Source organism: Zymoseptoria tritici, chromosome 19 (genome assembly GCF_000219625.1).
Source record: "Zymoseptoria tritici IPO323 chromosome 19, whole genome shotgun sequence".
NCBI lineage: Eukaryota > Fungi > Ascomycota > Dothideomycetes > Mycosphaerellales > Mycosphaerellaceae > Zymoseptoria > Zymoseptoria tritici.
Window position 1 is genome coordinate 76463 of NC_018200.1, and position 21075 is coordinate 97537.

The 21075-nt window shown below is 49.4% G+C and overlaps 1 protein-coding gene across 1 annotated transcript; it reads left to right on the forward strand.

Annotated features, from left to right (window-relative positions):
• Positions 1 to 319: 319 nt before the first annotated feature.
• MYCGRDRAFT_97929 (uncharacterized protein) lies at positions 320 to 2565 on the forward strand (the record flags this gene model as incomplete). Its single annotated transcript, XM_003846947.1, has 3 exons — positions 320 to 1495; positions 2094 to 2153; positions 2362 to 2565. 3 exons carry the CDS (start codon positions 320 to 322, stop codon positions 2563 to 2565), a joined length of 1440 nt encoding a protein of 479 aa, XP_003846995.1.
• Positions 2566 to 21075: the final 18510 nt, after the last annotated feature.

Consider the following 21075-nt stretch of genomic DNA (forward strand, 5'->3'; position numbering starts at 1 on the left):
ACAGCAGCGGCCGCACGAGAAGGTGCGTTCCGGATCCGAGCCAGAGCTCGCTCTAATCATTCGACCGAGCGACGCCTTCGCCTTGAGCAAAATCGCCTTCCAATTGCCATCGAGGTGGATAGAGTGGATAACTCTACCTCCGCTTAGAATCAAACATTTAAGCGGATTGAAGGAAGAAGCCGACAAATCAGAGGCGCGCTTTTGGCTCTCCGTGCTCCAAATGTACGGCGAAGAGCTGGAGGCTCGAGGAAGGGCTCGAGAAGAAATCAGGGAATCATTGGCAGCAGGAAGACAAGAGATCGGCGCGTGAGTTGCAAAGATGGAGGCATGTAGCTGGCCGCCAGCGACAAAAGAGAAGGACGACTCGTGGATACGTCGGGCATTTGCCCAAGTCGCGAGCTCCTACACCAGCAGGGCATGCAAGGCGCTCCTTGTTCAGCCGGCGGAGCATGCCAACGGGGTGACGCAGCTAGCGAGCCTCGTGGACGACATAATCGACCACCTGCGATTTGAGCTTGCGGTCTTGGATCTCTACCTCCCGACCTTGTTATCCCTCCACCTCGAGTCAAACGCGCAGATGCGGACGATTACCGAGGAAATATATGGAATAGCAGTGGCGGCTACCCAAGGCCAATCTTACTTCCCCTCGCTGGTCGATGTAAAAGAACGATCGCTTATCCGCCTGCTCTCCTCCTCGGCTAAAGCGAGCATTGCGCTCGCTCGGCAGGAGTATGGTCTCCTAACCCTCCTCGCACTCACTTCTTATGCTTTGTTGTCCGCACTGCAAGAGCGCAAGGAAAACATTCTGGTCCTACAGTCCAGTCTGGACGGATTGAAAGAGCGAATGTCGGAGTTCTCGAACGGATCTTGCACCAGTCCTCTTTGCGTAACGACCATGGCGAGGGAAGTATATGATCGCCTCCCGACCGTGGCGGAACTCGACAGGACAACCAATGAGAAACGTCCCAGCGCCAAGACGATACGAAGTTCCGCCCTCGAGTGGATGAAAAGGCATGCTCTAGAGCAGCGCGATCAAGCCGGCAACAACAACAACCCAGCCGATGATGCCCTCCGAGCCTTGCCCTTTGGCGTACCCACGACCGGCTCGAGAAACACTTCAACAACTAGCACTCCGCAATCCGACTCCTCCCAACCGGCCGCACCACCTAACACCCATACCTCCGCCGCCGCCGCCGTACGTGCCGTACGACTTTACAACCTCACCTGGCTCCACCGCACCGTCGGCGCAGCAAGCTGGCACTGGCAAGGATCTAGCTCATGCCCCATCTTCTTACGCAAGGGTCCTTACTCCTGCTCCGACTCCCGCCTCGAAGCAGCTCTCCTCTTCGCCGGCCTCGACCTCCCCGACCTCCACGATTACTCCGGGTTCTTGGGCAAAGACGATACGTGGGAGGATTATCGATACGGGATGCCGCCCCGGGGCGATGCGGCGTACCTCTTGGTGTGCTGGCCGACGAACTATACCGCGCCGAATGTGTGTGCCAGGTTGAGTCCGACGGAATATTTGGGCAAGATGGGTTTGCTGTAAGGGGGACATTTAGGGGAGGAGAACCGAGGTCCGAGAAGGAAGGTCAGATCGGACGTTGCAGGCAGTTGGCAAAGCGACATTCCGTCAAGGGACGGCAGAATAGAACCATTCGGGGGGTTTGCGGGCGAATTGGGATTCTTGTTTTAGCAGGCGTTTGAAGGAGTAACTGTCTCAACAACTGGTTACATCCCTCGCTGTGTTTGCTACACACTCTTGTTCTTATTCTGCACAATCAGTTGATGTCTTCAAGGACAAGCGTCGTCTACAATGTTCGTGGCAGTTCGACACCCGCCTTGACTCAAGGCATTTCAGACTTAGTTCTCCCCCGAGACATTAAAGAAAAACCTCTGCGAAACACCAACGACTCACAGCCGCGATGGACAACGATACGGATCATCGCCGCATCAAACCTAGCGTCTGGACTGTTCACTCGAGCCGCAAAAGAGGAAGACATGCAAGCTATCGCCGAGATCTACAACTGCTACATTATTCCTCGAGCCGTAAGGACTCATATCGCTTCGGAGTAATGCAACGTGCTGCACAGGTCGAGTGGGGCATGTGGTGGAGATCGGCATATGGTGGAGATCGCGTCCACAAGGAACGGGTCTGTGTTTGACTGCGTATCTCGCGACTGGTCCGAGCGCATGACTTGGTCTATAGGCTGTGGAAGCAAGGGACTGGCATCTGCTTGGATTTACGAGCCTGTCAAACATCTGGTTTCCCAGACTCGGTGCAATGCTTGATTGGATCTTGCCTTGGATCCGGAGGGTGGCTTCTCCGCCGATCTGCTTCTTATTGCGAAAGACCTGTAGCTTTGTATCGAAGCGACTGCTATGCCGATTTCTTATGCCTGTGAAGCTCGCTTCTACACCGACAGAGATGGCCAAGTGCAGCAAAGGCACGATAAGATGATTTGGAGCACGAAAGAGGAGAACAATCTGGGCATTTGGTCCAACTTTCCCCTGGCGCATGTTAGCGCAGATTCATTGGCGCAGAGCGGTGGGGGGTTTAAGTGAAGGAGCTTGCGACTGAACGACCCCCGTGAGCGAGTGCCCAATTAACCGCCGCATTTAACCGGGCTGGGGGGCTCAAAACTGCCACAGGCGCATGCGCTAATTAGCTAAATCCATAAAGGAGTAAATTACGCGCAGCGTAATAGCTGCTACGCGTGCTAAAATCTTACTACTAACGTTACCTCTTACATTCTACGTAAACAACAGCACATTATAAATGTATACTACTAACATGCGATACTCTAAGGCCCGCCGTAGGCGTAAAGAAAAGCTCTACGTAGTAGCCGCCGGAGGCCCCCCGGAGGGTCGCTAGACAATTCTATAATAAGTAAGACTTTAAGTAAGTACAATAGTCGGCAACCTATATATATAGTCTTATATTTACGTATAACATTTACGTAGTATGCGGGCCGCCTATAAAGAAGGCTTAGCCTTTATAGTCCGTAGTTTCCTTAGCTTAAAGAACCTTCTACTCGTTTGCCGTCCTACTCTTAATTTATTAATAACTTTACTATTACCGACCTTACTATTACCGACCTTACTACTACCGACAACTACTATCGTCTATACTATAGTCTAGCAACAACGTAGTTATAGCTACTATCGCACCTTCTAGTAGTAACGATCCGCTAGATAGACTAGGTAGAGAGAAGCGTAAGGCGCTAATAGATACGCCTAACGTACCTTTTAACGTCGAAGAAGAATTCGAATCCGACTACGACCCCGCCTACCCTAGTATAATTTAATATAAGGACGGCTCTTACTAGTATATAAAGGACTACTATATCGATAGCCGTAAAGGTCGTAAGAAGCGCGTAGCTCGATACGTAGTCTACCGCGGCGTAAACCTAGGGTTTAGACTAAATTAGACTACTAGGCCTAGAAAGCTATAGAGGCGTAGCGCTATAGTAATAGATAGTTTCGAGAGGCGAGGTAGACAACTTTAGGAAGTTGCGCCTTTAGCTATACCTATACCTACACCTATACGACTAGCCGCCGCACTACCTAAGGTACCTCCCCTATACTACCCGCTCGGTACTTAATTAACGTAGAGAACACTCCTTTTAAGAAGACAGATCTCTATACGTAACCGCGCCGAACGCTACTATAACCGTACCGGTAAAGTAGAGTCGGCGCTAGTACTAGACGTAGAAGTAGTATAAGGTCTAGTAGCGTAACCCTCTTAGAACGATAATCGCGAATACTTCTACTATAAGACTTACTACTATCCCCGTACGTATCTACTTAATTAAGGTCTACGAGGTAACGACACCTATAACTACTATAATAATAGTAGTCTCGATGTTAATCTATAGACCGAGAATAAGTAGTATATTAATAGAGGCTACGATATGTTCCGTAGTAGTTTTATCCTCTACGATACCGAACACGCAATAGTATGCTTCGGTTATACTCCGTTACTACCGGACGGCGGTAACCGCGACTCGTTACCTAACCCCGGCGATATATTCGAGCTACGACTAGCCTCCTCCTTCCGTCTACTAGCCTCCTCCTTCCGTCTACTAACATCCTTATTACGACTACCCCTATCGTTATTATAACTACCTCCGCCGTCGTTACGACTACCGCTACCTCGCTCTTAAAGCATATAGTAGCTAGATCTCGATGCTAATAACCGTAGATTATCTAGACTCGGACAGTAAGCTCGTACGTACGAAGAATGTATACGCCGTCTTAGGGCTAAGGATCTACTTCCTCTAACTAGTAGTAACCTCGACTAACTAGTAGTCTCGGACTATAACTAGTAGCTTATTATAAACTTTAATTAAAAGCTAGATAGTAATTAGATAACAACATACCGTCTATATAAGGAGAAGTAGTTTAGTTAAGACTTAGCCGACTTTTAAGTCTAGAAGTAGATCTATAAGACCTATCGTAGCGCTGCTCGTAAGGGCAATAAGAACAAGCTTCTAATAGCTCCGCCGTTAATGTCGTTAAGGAACAATATAGATCCTAGCGCAATTACCTATAGTCTACCGGAGCTCTCTATAGTTAAAGAGATACTAATCTTGTGAGGGGGGAACTTCCAAAGGTTCCGATCTCCCGCGGATAGTAGCAGTACGGAGGTATGGAGTAGCATAGGGGGCAAAAAGGGCGGTAAACTGTACAATTAGAGTGAAAGGTAGGGGGGCAAAAGAGGTAGTATTAAGTGCTCTGTACTGTTGGGCCTCGTGTGCGTATCTAAGGTCCTTCCGGAGGTCGATGTCCTGATAGTCCTCCGACCTGCACACGAAGCTGAAGCTAGATACAGACCGTACGTGACAGTGCGATATTCCCTACTACATCCGTCCCCCTCCTGTAGTGTCTGACCCAGACACTGCAAGAACCTAAACTATACTATTGTGTACGCTTATAGCGTAAAAACCCTCCAGATCTAGCACTAGCGTCGTCCTTTTTAACTTGTTGCTAACGTAGACTGTCCCCATCCTCGGGTTTTGCACCCACCACGCATGTCTATCGCATGCATTGCAGCCAAAACAAAAGAAACAAAACAAAAGAAATAACAAAAAAAGAAAAAAGAACCTCAAAACAAGCGCTAGTGCAGAAAACAGCCGCTCCTTATGTCCTGTTCGCACTAAATGTTTCCTAGACCCGATGCGGATTTTAGTCTAGGAAACATTATGAACCTATCGCTAAGTACTATCCTCCTACTGCATGTCGCGTCCAGGTACGCGCTTGCTATCCTTGCCGATAAGTGAGTCGGGGACTTCCTAGGGTACTGCGATGTCCGTATCTCCCTACCTAAGCAGCTCACGTTCCCTGTCGTCTACATCGTCAGGAGCGACTTTAGCTAGTAGAGGTTAGTACTTCTAGAAGTCGGTCGGGTGCTTGTCCTTAGCGTTGTAGTACGATCGGTTACCGAACGTATTCCTCTCCGCGTACTTAATGTCCTTATAGTTTGCCTTCACTCGAGCTACAGTCGCATCCCGCTGCTTCTTAATCTATGCCCTTAGATCGACAATATTGAGGCGTATAAGCTTCTCTAGTTCGACGACGACTCTAGGGCTCTCCTACTTCTCGTAAGCAACAAGTGCAGTAGCGATGTAGTTGTTAGGTGTTAAAGACACAGCCGTAGGGAAGGCGTAAGGAATCTTGCCGTACTTGTTAATAAGACCGGAGGGTGTCTTGTCGGGGGCGGTTAGGTCTATGTAAGCTTTGCGCAGCATCTCCTAGTTACTAGCTTCGGCACATTCGAGAGAACTATCTATATATACAGCCACGAACTAGGGAAGAATCGTGCGACGTTCGGTCTCTGCCTTGGTGTCGACACTATATAGCAGATGCGGAACCGTAATGCGAACATTAAATGCCTTGCAAGGAACGTGTTCCTACTTAAGCTTATAGCGATCTAGGAAGTGTTGCGGCAGCACCGTATTATTAATCTTCTATACTGCTCCGTCTGCGTAGTTGTTAGCCCTTATCTACTAGTACTATTCCTAAAAGATCTCCTTCTCGTGCATCCTCTTAACGAGCACCGTGCAGTCCTTCTTGCCCTCGTCTGTTAAGGAGACCGTACCTTAAATCTAGTTAATACCGCGATTCTCCTCGACTATGCGGCTAACCGTAAGGTCGATGTGCTTAAAGGTAGTGTTGTCGCCCTTCTTAGTGCTTTTAGCGTAGTATAGGTATGACACCAGCCGGTGCTTATAGTTACCTCGCAGAAGAACATATAGCAGCCAGTATAAGATGTCCTAGCGGATAAGCTGCTAGATCTGAGAGTAGCATATCGTGCGAAGCCATCCGTAGTTAGGCTAGCTATTAATTTCGCGCTAATGCTACAAGTACATGTCCATTTCCTTATTAATAATCTTGCAAAGGGCCTTGTCCTGTCCGATCTACGCGAAGAGGGGAATGTTAAGCGTGCCATTTCTCTTGAACTCGTTCTCCTAACCGGCCGTTAAGTACATCGCTTGGCGAGCCTTGTTAAAGAAGCCGTCAAAGTTGAGCTGGCCGAGTTCTCTACGTGGGACGTTATTGTCGAAGCGGTACGGCCTAAGGAAGTCCGATAGTCGAGACGGACGAGCATCCTTAAACTACATCTTGTACGTCTCGGAACCTGTCTTCAGCTGGCTAAGCTTGTACGTATCGTACTTAAGGGTAGTAAGTTTGAAGAGCGTATTGTTCTTTGCCATTACATTCCCGGTCTTTACCTTAATTCCGAAGTATCGAAGCAGGTCCCTCGCATGATTATAGCACAGGAACGTGCACTCCTCCTTTAGCTTCGTACTGTCCGGATATAGCAGCTGCAGGCATCGAAATAGCTGGTTCGGGGTAGCAAGACGTTGCGAAAGCAGAAGCTTCCTGTCACATCTGCCTCCGCCGAATACCGACAATCGGCATCTGATCCCCTGCCTCAGCGGCATATGCACCCCTACTAGGGCCTTTTAAGCTCGTTTGAGCCAGATTGCGCCTGTAGTATAAGGATACGTAGAATCTCCTCCTTCCGAGAGAGTATCGAATCGAGTCTGTTCTGAAGTGATTTATACTGCTACTCTATTCTTTACTGCACCTTTTACACACGATTCGATCTACCCTACAGCACGACGAATTACTTCCGAGATAGCTTCGTCTCGTCCCGGCCTATTAGGGAGTAAGAGTACCCGTCGCCGTACGAACGAACCCGCTAACGACCCGGAGACTATAGAAACCTCCACTCAGACTGCCGTTGGCGACGACGAAGACGCCGAAGGCGGGCCTAAAAACCCGGAAGAACCTATCGGGCACCAGGATGCCGCCAACGAGGGCGAAGAAGAACTGGAGAACCCTCCACAGGAAGAAGACACTCTACCTGAGGGAGAAGAAGACGACATTAATGAACAAATCCGCAAGGAAGAGGCCGCCACCGCCAGACAGGAGCGCCTCCTCCAGCTTAGCCTTCTCTAGGCATGCAACAAGGCCATAAGGGACCGCATCGCCTAGGTACAGAACGGATCTATCCCTACTGTCCTGCCCGATGCCCTGGTTCGGCCATCCATCCCTAAGAACGCGCTCCCAAAGGCCCGGAATCCCTACATCTTCGAGGGAAAGAACCGCGCCGACTAGGAATAGTAGCAGGAAGACATTAACCGAGCAATCAACCGGGCTAGCATAGCCACCGACGAAGAAAAGATAGAATTCGCTAAAGAATAGATGGCGAGACCCCAAAAGTAGTACTAGAAGCGCCACCTTCTCGATAAGGCACCTGTTCGGCTAACATGGAGCGACATGCAGCTCGTGATACTAGATTCTATAGGTACAAAAGACGAACGCACCCAAAGAGCTATGGACAACATTAAAGAGGCCAAACAGGGCGACAAGACCCTAACCGGGCTAATAAACTACCTAAAAGAACAGTAGGATAAGATCGGTTACACCGACATTCCTAGGATGATCTATAAATTTAAGGGAGCTCTTACCCCGGCGGTCAGAAACAGGCTCGAACAGGGCCAAGTTACCCTTACGACCCTCGTAGATGCGGAGGAACGAGCCAACATATCGTACCGACAGATACAGGAATTCAACAAAAAGCGCTTAGCGAAGACTTTAGTCGACGAGACTAACGGAAGGCGCCCAAACAAAAACAACAAGCCCCCGAGTAGGCCGAGAAGGGCCAAAACCCCCCCGAAGGCAGCTAATAAGGAGAAGTCGGCCACCGCCTGCTGGATATGTAGCAAAGAGGGCCACCAGCGCTAGGAATGCCCTAACAAGGACCAGTCGGGGAAAGGGAGAGCCCGCAGTAGATCTCCTCTAATCGCTGCGGGTTAAGTCTAGTACTTAGAGGCCTAAAGAAAGGCTGCCGAGCTAGGAGGAATTCCCCGAACTACAGGGGAAGGGCTGATACGCCTTAAAGTGGAGATACAGGGTCCTAATGGGACTAAGACACTCCGAGCACTGCTCGATTGCGGAGCGCAAAGCAACTTTATGGACAACATGGCAGCTAAAGAGCTAGGCCTGAGCCCCGAGTTGGGGCAAACGGCCTAATACGTGGCACTAAACGGCCAGAGGATGGCTGTTTAGGGAGAATGCCGCGTCCCGTTCAAAGTAACGGACACTTAAGGACACATAAGAGGATGTGTAGAAACCTTCGTAGTCGGAAGAATCTACGGGTTCCAACTAGTCCTCGGCATGCCCTAGCTAGAACGATAGAACCCGAGGGTGAACTTCATCCGCAAAAGCATTACCTAGAAGGGGACGAAAGGCAGACAATAGAGGCCGGTTAGGCTCGTCTTACCTAAAGAGTTCTAGAAGGACGCCTCCGGCATCCCGTCAGGGCGCGTTTGGGCCCTTGCCGCTTAACGCACAGACGACGCGCCAAAAGAACCGGAACTTCTAAGCGAATTCTCGGATTTCGCGGACGTTTTCGTAGAAGGAAACGAGTCCCTTCTCCCCGAGACGGGGCCGAATGAGCTCAGTATCGACCTCGAAGAAGGTAAGGAGGCCCCGTACGGCCTATTGTACAACCTCTCTATAACAGAACTGGAGACTCTGCGCAACTACCTCGCCGACAGCCTAGAGAAGGGGTAGATCCGCCCCTCGACCTCCCTAGCGGGGGTAGGCATCCTCTTTGTAAAGAAAAAGGACGGTGGCCTACGTCTGTGCGTCGACTATAGGGCCCTTAATGCCGTTACTATCAAGAATAGACACGCCCTGCCCCTCGTCTAGGAATCTCTAGACCAGTTAGCGCCGGCAAAGTTCTTTACAAAGCTGGATATACGAGACGCGTACTATCGCATCCGAATTAAGGAGAGTGACTAGTGGAAAACTGCCTTTCGGACGAGGTATGGCCACTTTGAGTACACTGTGGTCCCGTTTGGGCTGACCAACGCCCTAGCAGTGTTCCAAGGATATATAAACCACGCCCTCCGGGGCCTGCTAGACCACTATGTTGTAGTATACCTCGACGATATCTTGATATACTTACAAGACGCCGAAAGCTACAAGAAACACGTCAGGATAGTCCTCGAGAGACTCAGAAGACACCGACTCTTTGCTAAACTGTCAAAGTGCGAGTTCTTTAAGCGGCAAGTCGGCTACCTTAGGTTCGTAGTAACCCCAAACGGGGTCGAAATAGAGGCAGAAAGGATCTAAGCTATCGCTGACTAGCCCCTTCCGGCCTTAGTTAGGGACATTCGCATCTTCATCGGATTTGCGAACTACTACCGCCAGTTTATCAAGGGATTCTCCCGCATAGCTGGCCTACTAAACCGCTTAATAGAGAGGGGCCCAAATAGTGCTAAAGGAGGACACCGACAGAGAAAGGAGGAATCAGTTCCCTTCGAACTCCTACCTAACGTAGTACAAGCATTCCAGCAGTTAAAGACCAGGTTTATTAAAGCGCCTATCTTGCGGCATTTCGACCTAAAACTGCCCATCCGCGTCGTAACAGATACCTCTAGGTTCGCCGTCGGGGCAGTACTATCCCAACCGCATAAAACGGAGGGTAAAATGCACTAGCACCTAGTAGCCTTCTTCTCTAGCAAGATAAACGCGGCCGAAAGGAACTATAACACACACGATTAAGAGCTTCTCGCTATAGTTAAGGCCTTCAAGCACTAGAGACACTACGTTAAGGGCGCTTCGCACCAAATTGAGGTCTTAACAGACTATCACAACCTGAAATGGTTCATAACAACCAAGCAACTGAGCCGAAGATAGGCAAGATGGGCAGAGCAGCTGTCAAACGTCGACTTCCGCACAACGTACAACCCGGGGTCGCTTAATGCCGCCGCGGACGGAGTAAGCAGACGCCTAGACTTAGAAGACAGGGACCACTCGGGACGGTGGATTAACGAAAGCGACAGTGCTCCTGCATTAGACACCCTTAGGCACTAACTAGGTCTGTCCGAAGGAATAACGGCCGAATCTAGCCCCGTTCGGTCTATAATAGCAGTTATAACCTACCATCTGCAGCTCGCCAGGACCTACTGCAGCAAAACGTACATAATAGCGAGCACTCTAATGGAAGAATTATCAGACTCCCCGCTGATTGATATAATACGCGAAAGCCTGAAACACGACCCTATGGCATCGACAGTCGAACTAGCGATAAATAACCCGGATCCGCCGGAATAGACCCAAAGGTAGGCTATACAGGGCGAATTCCTCTTCTACGAACGGAAACTATACGTGCCTACGGGCCTAGTACGCCTAGCAGCCCTCCGCTAGTGCTATAACGATCCCCTGGCCGGCCACTTTAGGTTTGAACGGACCCTAGAGCTGTTGCAACAGTCGTTCTACTAGCCAGACATAAGAAAATACGTTAAGGACTACGTAAACAGCTGCTAGACATGCGACAGGGCGAAGCTACAGCGACATAGCCTATATGGAGAACTCTATGCGGAAGCTCCACCAAACGGGCCCTAGGAGGACCTAACATTGGATTTCATTACCGATCTGCCCCCAAGTACGTTCATAGGGCACATATATAACTTAATCCTCGTCGTCATAGACAGGTGGTCCAAAATGGCCCACTACATTCCTATACGGAAGGACATTAACGCCGAAACCCTCGCGGAGGTCTTCCTAAGAGAAATCTTCCGCCTTTACGGGACTCCTAAGTTAATTACGTCCGACAGAGGACTAATCCTTATATCCAAGTTCTAGAGCACGCTTTGCTACCACCTTAGGGTCCAAAGGGGCCTAAGCACCGCATATTACCCCTAGACGGACGGTCAGACGGAACGTTAGAACCAAACGCTAGAGCAATACCTACGAGTGTACTACAACTACGAACAGGACGACTAGGCACAGATGCTGTCGGTAGCCGAATTCTCTTACAACGATAGCGTTCATGCGACAACAGGGGTAACACTATTCCAAGCATGTAACGTTCGCGATCCAATTGCCGCCAGATGGCCCGACCTGCCCTAATTGGAGGGCAAAGCTCCTAGTGCGGCGGAAATAGCGCATAGAGTAATCGGCCTACAGAAAACGCTATATAAAAGACTAGCTGCGTCACAGGAGAGACACGCACGATACTACAATGCTCGCAAAACTGCGAAAACATACAAGGTTAGCGACCGTGTGTACCTCTCTACTCGATATTTGAAGTCCATCCGGCCGTCGGAAAAGCTCGATCATAAGTATGTCGGCCCATATAGGATCAAGCGAGTCGTGAACGACGTCGCGTACACGCTGGAACTGCCGGAAACGATAAATATCCATCCTACATTCTACATCTCCCTGCTAGAGGAGGAAAAACCTGCCAAAATCACCGAACGGGCCCAGAATAGCCCAAAGGAGATCCGATTGGAGGAACCCGACGTTTACGTAGTAGACAAGATCCTGAAGCGTAAGAAACAACACGGCAGATGGATGTACAGGATCGCGTGGAAGGGCTGGCCCGCGTCTGAAAACACTTGGGAACCTGCGACTCACATTAGCCCTGCTGCGATGAGAGCATTTAATAGAAGCACGGGAGGTACTAAGGGCGGTAGACCAGCACGATAGAGATACAAACGCGTTATCAGTTACTATTAAGGCCCAAATGACACCAGTTAACACCACACTAACTCCTTAGTCCGGTTCCTAGTTACCTAAGAATTTTCTCTACCTTAGAAGAATTTCAATCTAATGAAATCCTAGGGGGGGAAATTAGGGGCCAAACGGGCCCCTAAGGACGACATTATCACACAACGAGAGACAATCGAGCACAGTAAAGTCATTTTGATTCCATCTAATCCATAAGTCGCTAAGTCGCAGCAAAAAGAAACAACCCGGGCGTTACCGCGCCTATTAGTCCTGAAACGAGCCTAAAAGAGGCTAAAAGAGACAAAAGAAACACGAAAAAGCGCTTACATGCTTATTCCTTAGGCTCAAGGTCCCTAGAGAGGTCGTACTCGGTCGGACGGAGCACTCCCTCTACAACAGAGGCCTTCGAGCCCTTCTTGGCGCCCGCACGGGTGTGGACGGTGTCTAGAGCGGCCGAAAGGGCCCGAACGCGACGCCTTAGGCGGTCCTCGGTGGATCCTTGGGCCAGAATAAGTCGCTTGCGGGGGGTGTTAGGCACGTCTTCACCCTGTTGGGGTTAGTAGGGCACTTTTGGGCAAGAAGGGACCCAAATACTCACAAGCTCCCTCTTTCGCTTCACAGCCTCCTTAGCGAGCAACTTCTCGCGCTTTCTAAGCACAAGCGGTCCCGTCTGGTCGAATTCGGCCTTGCCTTGGTGCAGATAGAGGCCGTTGACACCGGTGAAGGAGTTGAAGCGCCTAAAAGGGGGTTAACGGAGCCAAACAGACCCGAACTAACTACATATACCCCTTAATGCGCACGTAGACCGCCTTGTAGGCCGAACAAGCCGCCGCAGCTATCGCTCCGGTACCATCGGCGGCAATGGCGGCCCTGCGGAGCTTATTGGCCCTCGTGATGTCGCCTTTGACTAGTTCCGGCATCTTTTGACTACATTAGCCCCCGAAAGCCCCCTTTTGACCCTGTGTGTACATACCTGGAAACAATCGCGGTTAGAGCAATTGTGACACTTTAGGTGATATTCGTCCTCATCATTAGCTGCCTACTTGTCCGGCGATTCGCGCGCAAAGAGGCAGAACTGGGCCAAATCGGCCTTGTTTGAGGGCTTGTTAAGGCAGTTAACGCACGGATTGCCCTTGAAGATGCCGTTAGCGGCGAATTGCTTGCGTTAGGTCGCGATGGAGGCGGGTTGCGTCATGATAGGCTCGTTCGGTCGCGGATGGGGTCGTTTGGTAAGAATGGCGGTTTTTCGATGAAATTCGAGGTCGTCCGGTGGAAAATAGGGCTAGAAAGGAACTGAACGCCACGTTAGCACCATACAGGCTACAAATGCCCCTTAGGGGGGCACTTTTGGACCTGTTTGGCCTTCGGATGGGATTGAGTCACACTTACTAAGTCTGCACAAGGTTGTTGAAGAAGAGAAGAACTCGAGGGATCCGAGCCTAGGTTTTAAAGCCGCAGTGGACCCTAATTAAGGCCTTAGGCTATTAAACTTGGCAAACACCAAAAAGAATTCACTCGAGGTGAAACCGTTCAGAGCGCGACGCTCTGCGCAAGGAGGGGGGCTATGTCACATCTGCCTCCGCCGAATACCGACAATCGGCATCTGATCCCCTGCCTTAGCGGCATATGCACCCCTACTAGGGCCTTTTGAGCTCGTTTGAGCCAGATTGCGCCTGTAGTATAAGGATACGTAGAATCTCCTCCTTCCGAGAGAGTATCAAATCGAGTCTGTTCTGAAGTGATTCATACTGCTACTCTATTCTTTACTGCACCTTTTACACTTCCTTAGGCTATTAATCGTAGCGATAATTTGAGGTGAGGCGTCCTTACAATCACAGGTCGTGTTCGTAGGTTCCGTAATAGGCATGCCGAGAGCGATCTGTGTTTCAGTTACTGCCTGACTTACTAAGCGAGCCCTTCCCGTAGTGCGAACAACAGGACTCGCGTAGATACTCCCTCCGAGACCAGGGCTGGAAATAGATCTGCCGGAGTAGGGTATTTGGGGGCGGCCAGAGCTACTCTCGGAAGGGGTACCGCGCATAGGAAGACTGCCGAGATTGGCTGGCTTGTCCTTAGTTTTAGACCTCGTACTTATAGCGGGAGGTGCTTCAATCTGCTTCTAAGTGTTAGATCCAGACGCAATTTCCTTCTCCTTCCCCTTAGGCTTGTAGGGCACCATCCACCCACGACTATCTATGTGCCGGTTGTACGTGTTACGCACGATGTCAATCTGCTCCTGTGTAGGGCGATCGATTCCTCCTAGTTTAGCGACTGTAAAGAAGTCCTTAGTAGTATACTTAGTCCCTCTCGGATCTACATAACCCTATCTAGCGCCCTGACTATACCGACGAATGTATTCTCGTAAAACAAGCATAGCCACTGTCGTACCCTTATCGGACCAAGTCTTGTACTTCGAAGACAGCTTTCGAATCTCTTTCGCTATGTTCTCGGATTTGTACACGTATTGCCTTAGTTCCGGGTTTGCATCTATCACGTCCTGTCCCCATTCTTTTGTGAGGGCGTCGTAAATGCCCTTCTTACGGTTTCGGGTCCTCCTACTATCCGTAGCTGCCGCCACCAGCCTCGGATAAGCAGCTGCAATACTGTCCTGTCCCGTGATCCTCCCGGTTCCTAAGGTAATAGGGACCCGGTTTATTCGTACGAAATCCTATATGCCTGCTACAAACTCTACTACTTTTTCTAATCCTAATTCTAAGGTATTAACGAAGTCTAACACTACTCGCTCGCGGTCCGCGTCTAGCATGCTCTTAAGGAGACTCTCGAGTTTTCCTAGCTCTCTAGTGTTCTACGTAGTCGAGAAGGCTACACGCATTTCTTTATTGTTTGTTAAGGGTGCGCTCCGGAGGCGAGCCAGGATGTTGTCTATGTCGGTAGTAGTATGCGCAGTTGCGCTCGTTGTTAAGGTATGTTGTGTACGCTCGGTGCGCTCGTATCGTTTCGAAGCTGTTCTTACGCTAATGCGCTCGGGTAGTATGTGTGTTGTTTTGCGCTAATGCGCTTGGTTAGTATGTGTATTGTTTTGCGCTAATGCGCTCGGTTGGTAAGTATGTCGAGGGGGGCTTGTGGAGGATGTTTAATTAGGTCGAAGGTCTGCGAGGACGCAGATAAGGTTCGTCTAGGAGGAAAAGGAGTCGTTAGGGGAGGTGCAAGGAGATAGGAAAGAAAGAAGATGTAGTAGATGTTGTAGGGAAGTCGGAGGTGTAGAGAAGATTAAGGCTTTTAAGTAGGGCGAGTAGGTAGAAAGCGGGTCCCTTGCTTGTTCGTAAATTGTGTGCGTGCTCGTGCTCGTAATTGTTAGAAGAGCTCGTAATTGTTAGGAAAGGCCTGTGATTGTTATGTCGGTAATTGTTGTATTAGTAATTGTTAGTTCGTAAATTGTGTGCGTACTTGTACTCGTAATTGTTAGAAGAGCTCGTAATTGTTAGGAAAGGCCTGTAATTGTTGTGTCGGTGATTGTTGTGTCGGTAAATGTTTCGCATTAGCAGTCTCGTAATTGTGGCAGAATGTGCATAATTGTCCAGAAAAAGGCAGCCTAGCCCCTAAATGTCCGAAAGGGTGACTAAGCTTCGTGAATTGTAACTCCCTCCCCTTTAGGGTAGAGAACGTATGTTTAGTACGCTCTAAACAATAGTGGATTAGTCGTAGCTAGCAGAGACACCTAGGCAATGTCCTATCCTTCGCAAATGTTTACTAGACCCCTTTCCCTAAATAGTCTGGCAAATAACTAGGCCTATCCGGCAGTACTAGCCTTTAAAAGATGTCCGCCGGTAGGAGGCAATAACAGCAGCTGCTCGCTCGTAATTGTGTGCGTGAATTTGCTCGTAATTGTTCTTCGTAAATGCGCTAGTAATTGTAGTGCGGAAGAGTTTGGCGGTGTCGGTCTATTAGATGGATGGCGGCGAGGACGGAGATGATGTCGTGCCGGGGGTCTTGTTATAAGCGAAAGAGCTTACTTCAACACAAGGAAATGTGTGTGTCTCTTTGGGTAATAATAATGTTTGCCCGAGAGAGCGAGCGGAGCCTTTGCCAGACCACCGGTCTAGGAAACAACCATAGTAAGCCGAGAGCATCCGTCGCTATATTTGCCAGACCCTTAGTCTGGGAAACATTTTAATGCGAATTATAGCCGCACTTAGATTCTTAGGTACTGTGATCGTTCTTCCGGGGACAGCGAGGATTCCCTTACCCCCTGCACGATGTTCGGAGGTCCGGGAGCCGGTTCCCTATACTATTCAGCGGCAGGGTCGCCGCCCTAAGGTAATGCCGGCTCTTTATCCTTACTCTTAACACTTGCAAGCTATTTAGGGTTCAAGTCCCCGCGTGTTAGCTTTTCGAGCTTATTAATATGCTCGAGGTAGTTAGCAGGGACTACCCGAAGTATGTCCCTAGACTATGTGCCTTGGAGCTGTGCCTCGTCTAGCTCTGCAATCTTGTAGGTACCGGTGTCCAGGCTTATACTTATTACTCGGTAGGGCCCCTTCTATCGAAAGGACAGCTTCTTATAGGTAGACTTTCGCTCGCCTCTTTTTAACAGCACGAGCTGCCCCTTCTTAAGCGGCTTGTTGTCGACATTATAGTTTATATCCTAGTACTCCTTCTAGGCATCTCGTAGCCTGCGCTGCAGGGCGGTGACTTCTCTAACATCCTTCTTAGAGCAGAAGATCTACCTTACTCGAGCGGCTAGCAAGTCTTCGGTCGTACGCACTATCTTCTAGCTAATCGTTTTCCAAGTGTCGTACCGTAGCTCAATAGGTAGGACGACATTAAATGCATAGAAAAGACTTGCCGGCGTACATCCCGTAGACCTGCGAACAGTAGTGCGGTCTGCCTATAGTGCTGCGTGGAAAAAGGACCTCCAGCCCTTTAGCTTGCCCTGCGTGCACTTCGAGAGGACGTCTAGGATGTTGGGATGTCCACGCTCGACTAGACTGTTCGCTTTAGGGTAGTAGGCGGACACACGACTAAGGTTTGTATCTATTTAAGCTAGCAGTTGAGGCACATCGCCGTAGTTCTCAGGCCCTCTATCAAAGAAGATCCGGTTATAGGCTCTAGTGCGTAAAAAGACGTCTTCAAAAAGAAACTTCGCGACCTGCCTTAAGCTTACACCTTAATTCTGCCCCTTGTTTACGATCCTTCCTTCCGGCTATCTAGAGAGAGACTCCCTAGCTATGATAATGCTTCCGGAGCTATCGACATAAACGACGTCCACATGCTACGACTCGCCAATATAGCTGTTGTATCTTGGGTGCAGCTCCGATATACTCGCTAGTCTAGACGATCGAAGAAGGCACTTGGGGCACTTTCCGACGAAATCTCGGACCTGCTTATACAGTCCCTGCTAGTAATACCGACAAGCGATCTTTATGTAGGTCCCTTTACGCCCTCTGTAGCCGGAGGTAGGGTCCCTATAGAGGGTACGGATAATCGACTTCTGCTTAGACTCCTTGTCGATAACTCTACACAGCGGCTTGTTAATTCTTTTCTAATACTATAGGCAGCGTTCCCTAACTAGGTAGCGAGATGCCCGTTTCTTAAAGGCATACTAGCTGTTCCTGTTTACTCCTACCGGTCGTCGAAGGGTTAGGAGGTAGTATGCCATATCGTAGTGGAAGTCCGAGAGGAAGCTGTTAATACTGCTCCGAACAAGCTCCTCTTCTAGAGTAGGGGTAATCTCTTCGGCCTCGACACGATTCGCGTACGCTGTATATAGCGTGCTGTTAATTATTTCTTCGTAGTCCTGCTTATGCTCCTCGTTAATGTTATCGGACTGAGTACGCGGTCGTCGAGACAGCGCATCTACAGTAGTGTGCAGTCGGCCGGGAACATGCTTTACATCGAAATCAAACAGTCGTATCTATAAAAGCCACCTTGTTATTACTACGTTAGGCAAGTCGGTCGGTAGTCGGTTTAACTAATGGACTAGAGTATTCGCGTCTAGCTTAAGTAGGAAGTAAACACTGTAGAGATAGTGCTTTAGCTTTTTTAATGCCTTCAAAACACCGAGACACTTAAGTTTCCTAGTATCGAACTTTCGCTCGTTCGGCTTCTAGATGCCGCTTTTATACCGAGATAGGTGTCTTGTCTTGTAGTTGTCGACATCTCGTTGCATAAGGACTGCTCCGAACCCATCCCCGGATACATTAACAGCAAGGATGATCTGTCCTCCCGAAACGTAGTCTATAGTCTTAAGAGCTAGTGTAGTAACGAGAGCCTTCTTCAATTTCTCTATCGATGCGTTATGCTCGGCAGTCCAATACTAGCACACATTAGGCTTTAGTAGATTGTATAGCGGAGCTGACACCTGTGCATACTTCTTAATCTAGATGCGGAAGTACACGACTACGCCTAGGAATACTCGAACCTCCTTAGGGTTGTCTGGAGCAGGCCACTCGGTGATCTTAACGACTCGTGCTTTATTAGGGTAACGGCTATGCACATCACAAACATACCCGACAATTAGTACCCCTGTCGAGAACCATCGCGACTTAAGAGCTGATATAGTGAGTCCGGCTCTCTTAATGTCGGTAAGGACTACGTTAAGGTTCGTAACATGTTCAGCAACCTAACGTCGGATGCCGGGCTCGGTTTCCTCGTCATCGTACGTAGTGCGTGGACCTTTAACTCTAATATCGTCCAGAAAGGGGCGAGCTCGGTGATTTATGTGCTCCTGAAGGATAGTGGTCATAATCCTTTGGAACTGAGCGACCGAATTCGTTCCGCCTATAGGAATCCCTGTGTGCCTAAACAGCCCGAGCGGTGTATAAAAGGAGGTAAGGTCCCGACAGTGCTCGGCTAGGGGTATTTGGTCGTATCTAGAGAAGAGGTCTATAAGCGAGGTAGTAGTGTAGCCTGCGAAGTCTGCAGAAAAGGAGTCTGCGTCCGGTGGCATGTTAGCATCCCTTAGCGTGACACGGTTTACTTCTGTAGCTGAGTTAATAAGTCGGTACTTCTTCTCCTCCTTCTTTTCCTGGACACTCTCCCCTTCCGGCATAGGGTCCTTAGCTTTTAGTGGCTTTAGGTTGTCTAGCTTCTTTTGCACGATAAACCAGGGGTTCCGGTATGCACTACAGGATGGCTCGATTACTCCATTACGGGCTCGCTTACTAACCATCTGTATTACTACCTTCTCGAGGGCTGCGGGAATAGGGAAGTTCTTACACTGCCAGGCCTTATGCGGAATCGTGCGGATCTCTACTAGTAGGGAAACATCCTCGTTAAGGCGACCGACATATAAGAAATCCTAAGCAAGAGACTTCTCTCGTCGGAAGAGATAGGCATAAAAAAGCTCGAGTTCTTTCGGCTTTAGTTCGATTGTAGTCTTAAAGCTGTTCATGCGTTCAGGGGTAAGTCTCGAACCCTTCTCGATGTCGGAAAACTTGGGGATAAGGTACTTGTTATCCTAGGGGTGCGTGCTCGGTGTGAGTTTGGCCTTATTTTCAAGACATCTCTGCTGCCAGTTGAAAGTACTACTAGGGGGCTTGCTGCTAGTGTCGTGAATACTACCATTAACGGGTCTGATCTTATCCGCCTTGCGTTTGTATATGGTGTATGTATTCGGAGCGGATCCTACCTCCTATTCCGTTTTTCGCTAGAGGTAATCTAACTAAAGAATATCCGCCCACTTAATGATTAGCGACGCTACTCGAGCTTGTAAGGTGGTTTCCTAGACTATATCCGAGGGATTAATGGTGTATTTTGTCGAGGTAATGGTCCGGAACTCGTCCTAAGCCCTTACTTTATCCTAGGTGCTAAGGAAATGTTTGCTAGACCCGGGGTCTGGGAAAGGTTTCGGGTCGACTTCGACTAGTAGTCTCGTTCCGGACGACTGCAAGTGATCCTCCGGATAGTTAAATGATGCTACCGCGTTACCGGGGTGTCGGCAGCCTACTCGTTTCCCGACTCCTCGGGCTTGGTTGTGTAGAATGCCTCGGTCGGACCGTACCTGTCTCCGTATCCCTTAACTCTAGTAAAGGTAATTGTTGTTCCATCCGGTGTCGCGATTGTACACTCGAGGGACCCGTCGTCGCAGTTTACAGATCTGAGCCGCACCTGTCTAGTCCATAGTCGGCTAAGAAGGAAAGGTGCAGTCCGTGCAACAAGAAACGACGAGTAGGTAAGGACTCCTATAACCTCGATCGGTACCCGCTCTGCAATACCTAGGAAATCCGCACAGCTACTAACCGTATTCATCTGTATTAGCCGGCAGGTGCGTATGCTAACACCCGCTCGCTTTACCGTAGACTAGCTTATAATATTCCCTTTAGATCCCTTGTCAATTATAGCACGACGCTCCCTATGTCGTTTCGGACCGACAATGCATTCTACAACGGGTAAGGGTATAATAACATAGTCTCGGTCGTTAAAGGACAACCGCGCGTCCTTAGGGTCTTCGTACAGGTCCTGCATCAGTCTCGGGGGCATTATAACATATAGCTCCTTAATTATAGGACCGAGGAAAGCAGGGTTATCGTCTTCTATCTCTTCTACGAACCTATTACGTGCATAAAATCCAGAGGGCAGGATGTGCTTAGCCGTAGCACTGCTAAGTTCAAACTCGACTCGCACCCCGTAAGAACGAAGCGGCTTATCTATATCGTACTAGTATGCTGCAGTAGCAGCAATGTTGTCCTCCTTAACGATAATCGACAGCCCGGCTTCCTTAGCAGCTATTACGAAGTCTTCTTAGTTCCGAGCATAGCGCTTAAGAAGTCCCCTAGCTATAGCAGGCGAGGCAGCGAGAAGCTCCCTAACAGGGATATTAGACGGCTACGCTAGTATCCTGTCGAGCAGCACCTTTTCTATGTTAAGTCGCTCTCGAAGGTAAATGTCCCTTCTCTAAGCACCCTTTCTAGTCGCAGTAGGCTTCTGGTTCTTCTTTTCCTTCAGCAGCGGGAGGTTAACGAAGCCCTAAGAAGGAGGGGTAGGATCTAGATCTATGCTTCTAGTAGGGTCCTAGGTTTGGCTATCGTTTGCGGACTGCGGCTGGTCACCGGTATCAAATGCACTATTACTAGTAAGAGT